Genomic DNA, 3,293 nt, shown 5'->3' with positions numbered 1-3,293 from the left:
ATGTTTATGAGTTCGTTGTTAAGGTTATCAGTTCGTTGCTGAGGCTATGTATTTTTATTACTACTTTAGGACAATACCGACAGAAAATTCGCGGTGCGCAGATACCACGTTCATCCAAACCTATAATGATGAGCGTATTCCTAATGACAACCCCACCAGCGACTCAATCATGCTGCTGGAAGACATGCTTAATCACCAAACAAAGATCCCAACTGAGTGACACACCTCCATACGTGAAGTTGGTCAGAAATTTGATAGTGCTGTTGAAGTTAGATTAGCACTTCAATACTATTCAATTGCTAAACGGTTCAAGTATGATTTTTACCACAATGAACAAAGACGCATAAGAGTCTATTGCCGATTCAAGCACACACATGGTTGCCCTTGGATGTTGTTTGCTTCCCCACTCAGAAATTTGTCTATCATGTCCATAAAGAATTTCGAGTCTACCCACACTTGCGGTCAACATGGATCAAATGCTGGCAACTCAAGGGCATCAAGGAAGTTCATTACTAGCCAAATACAAGCTGTTTTGAAGGTTAGGCCAGATCTTCGTGCGGTTGATATCAAGAATGACATGCTCTCTATTTTTGGCATCAAGATTAACTATAGTAAAGCGTGGTGGAGCAAGGAGACAGCTCAACAGGACCTGTTCAGTGACTATGATGAGGCTTACAATTCACTGAGATGGTCCTTATCTTTTTTATTCTTCTGAAATCACTCTTACGTTTTGGTTGCTAACTATACGTACTAGTTGTTAAAGTTGTTGGTTCGACGTTAAGTATACGGGTTGTTGTGAAGTTTGAAGATCTGTTGTTATGGTTATGAATTCGTTGCTAAATCTACTGCTTACGTTTTCGTTGCTAACTATACGTATTAGTTGTTAAAGTTATTGGTTCATCGTTAAGTATACGTGTTGGTTGTGAAGTTTGAAGATCAGTTGTTATGGTTATGAATCCTTTGCTAAATCTACTGCTTACATTTTGGTTGCTAACTATACGTATTAGTTATTAAAGTTATTGGTTCATCGTTAAGTATACGTGTTGGTTATGAAGTTTTAAGATTATTTGTTATGGTTATGAATCCTTTGCTAAATGTATTGCTTTGTTGTTATATTCATGCAGGTATGAATCCATGGTGCATGCAACTAATCCAGGGAGTCGTGTTGTTATTGATGCTGATGACGGGAGGTTCAAGCGATTGTTCATTAGTTATAATGCCTGTATTGAAGGGTTCATTGCTGGGTATAGGCCTCTATTGTTTTTGGATGGAATATTTATTAAAGATCGTTACAGAGGCATACTACTTAGTGCTACTAGGTATGACGGCAACCAGGGAATATTTCCCCTTGCTTATTGCGTATGCGACCAAGAGAATGAGGTTAATTGGAAATGGTTCTTACAAGGATTATGGACGTTACTGTATGATAGGGAAAATTATTACCAACCTCCACATCGACTGGTAATGATTTTCGATGCCGACAAGGGTATTAGGGCAGCAGTCGAGAAATTCTTTCCAGATGCATTCCATTTAAGGTGTGTTCTGTATCTAGTCGAGAATTTCAAAAAGAAGATGAAGGATTTTGGGCATAAGGCAAATGTCGCGACTACGTTGGGTGAGCTGTTATAATCTGCTGCTTATAAGTTCACAATATCTGAATAGGATAATGACATGAAAGAATTAGCAGCGATCGATCACAGGGCTTACGTCACTGTAATGGAATACTCCCCGGAGAGATGGGCAAATGTACATTTTCCTGGTATAAGGTAAGATAGCTTGGTTTCAACGTTATTTTGTTACAGCACCGTTGTAGTTGTTTAGATTAGAGTTATCCTACTAGGGTTGGATTTTTATTGTTATGGTTAGAGTTATTCTGCTAGGGTTTTGCTGTTAAGTTTAGAATATTTGTTGTTAAGGTTAGGTCTTTATTGTTTAGTTTATGGTTTTATTGTTAATGTTAGTGTTTTGTTGTTAATGTATGGCCATGTTACTTCAAATGTTGCTGAGTCTTTTAACAGCTGGATAAGAAAGGCACAATTGTTGCGAATCTTACCTTTGGTTGAGACCATACGGAAGCAAATAATGGAGCGCATGCATGAAAGGAGGTTAGTGGGTCAGAAATGGTCTGGATACTTATGCCTGGAAGCGGAGATGGTGCTGTGTGATAATATTCAGCATGGTAGCTGCTTGGCAATTAAACATTCGACGGAAGATATTATGGAGGTCGAGTCTAATAAAACTTGCCGTGTAGATTTGAAGAATCGGACTTGTTCTTGCAGGTCCAGGGACATCACCCGCATTCTTTGCAAACATGCGTGCGCTGTAATTACATTGATGGGACGAGAAATTTAACAATATTGCGATTGGTACATGACTATTGACGCATTCAGAGCAAGTTATGCATCGATCATCTTTCCCATCCCAGATTACAAGAAGCGCTTTGTACCACCAGAAGAGTGAGTGTTAAAGCCTCCTCTCACCAAAAAAAGATGTAGCAGACCATGCACTAGACGAATAAATAATAGGTCGCTGAACACCCATCCTATTAAGTGCTCTCGATGCAACATGGAGGGTTACAATCGTGCAAGCTGTAACGAGCCTATATAGTTTAGCGTTTTATTATCATGTATATGGATTTTGTTGTCCTGTATATCGTTACAAGTGATAAGGTCATAGCTTGGCTGTTAAGGTTATTACTTGGTTATCAAGTTTATCACTTTAATGTTGAAGTTTTGACTTGGTTGTTAAGGTTATTACTTGGTTGTCAAGTTTATCACTTTAATGTTAAAGTTTTGACTTTGTTGTTAAGGTTATTACTTGGTTGTCAAGTTTATCACTTTAATGTTGAAGTTTTGAATTGGTTGATATTGTTTATCGATTGAATGTTAAGTTTACTGTTATCCACCTGTTATCCACTGCTCTTTGTTGTCAGTGTCACCGATTGTTAAAATTATCAAGTAGATCATTAATATTGTTAAGTTTTATGGCTTGGTTGTTAAGGTTATTACTTGGTTGTCAATTTCATCACTTTAATATTGAAGTTTTGGCTTAGTTGTTAAGGTTATTACTTGGAAGTTAATTTTATTTGTTTGTTGTTAAGGTTACTATTATTCACTTGCAATTGGCTATCAAGATTACCGAGATATTTTTGATTTGACTGCATTCAATGCTTTTCATAGTTCCCAAGGTAGTAGAGTAATATAACCATCCCTCGGATTGTTCCAATACAGAACCGAACTATATAACCTTTCTCCTCGCCTTTACATCTTCTTTATCTTCCCATCACCGCTATT

General features: G+C 37.5%; 1 protein-coding gene across 1 annotated transcript; it reads left to right on the top strand.

Moving 5' to 3' along the window:
- On the top strand, positions 425–2,352 carry LOC109821634. The gene is made up of 4 exons (XM_020387809.1): positions 425–690; positions 1,125–1,593; positions 1,663–1,766; positions 1,962–2,352. Exons 1-4 carry the CDS (start codon positions 425–427, stop codon positions 2,350–2,352), a joined length of 1,230 nt encoding a protein of 409 aa, XP_020243398.1.

Source organism: Asparagus officinalis, chromosome 8 (genome assembly GCF_001876935.1).
Source record: "Asparagus officinalis chromosome 8, Aspof.V1, whole genome shotgun sequence".
NCBI classification, from domain to species: domain Eukaryota; kingdom Viridiplantae; phylum Streptophyta; class Magnoliopsida; order Asparagales; family Asparagaceae; genus Asparagus; species Asparagus officinalis.
The sequence above is the reverse complement of the archived record's forward strand: the minus strand, read 5'-3'. Positions and strand labels throughout refer to the sequence as shown.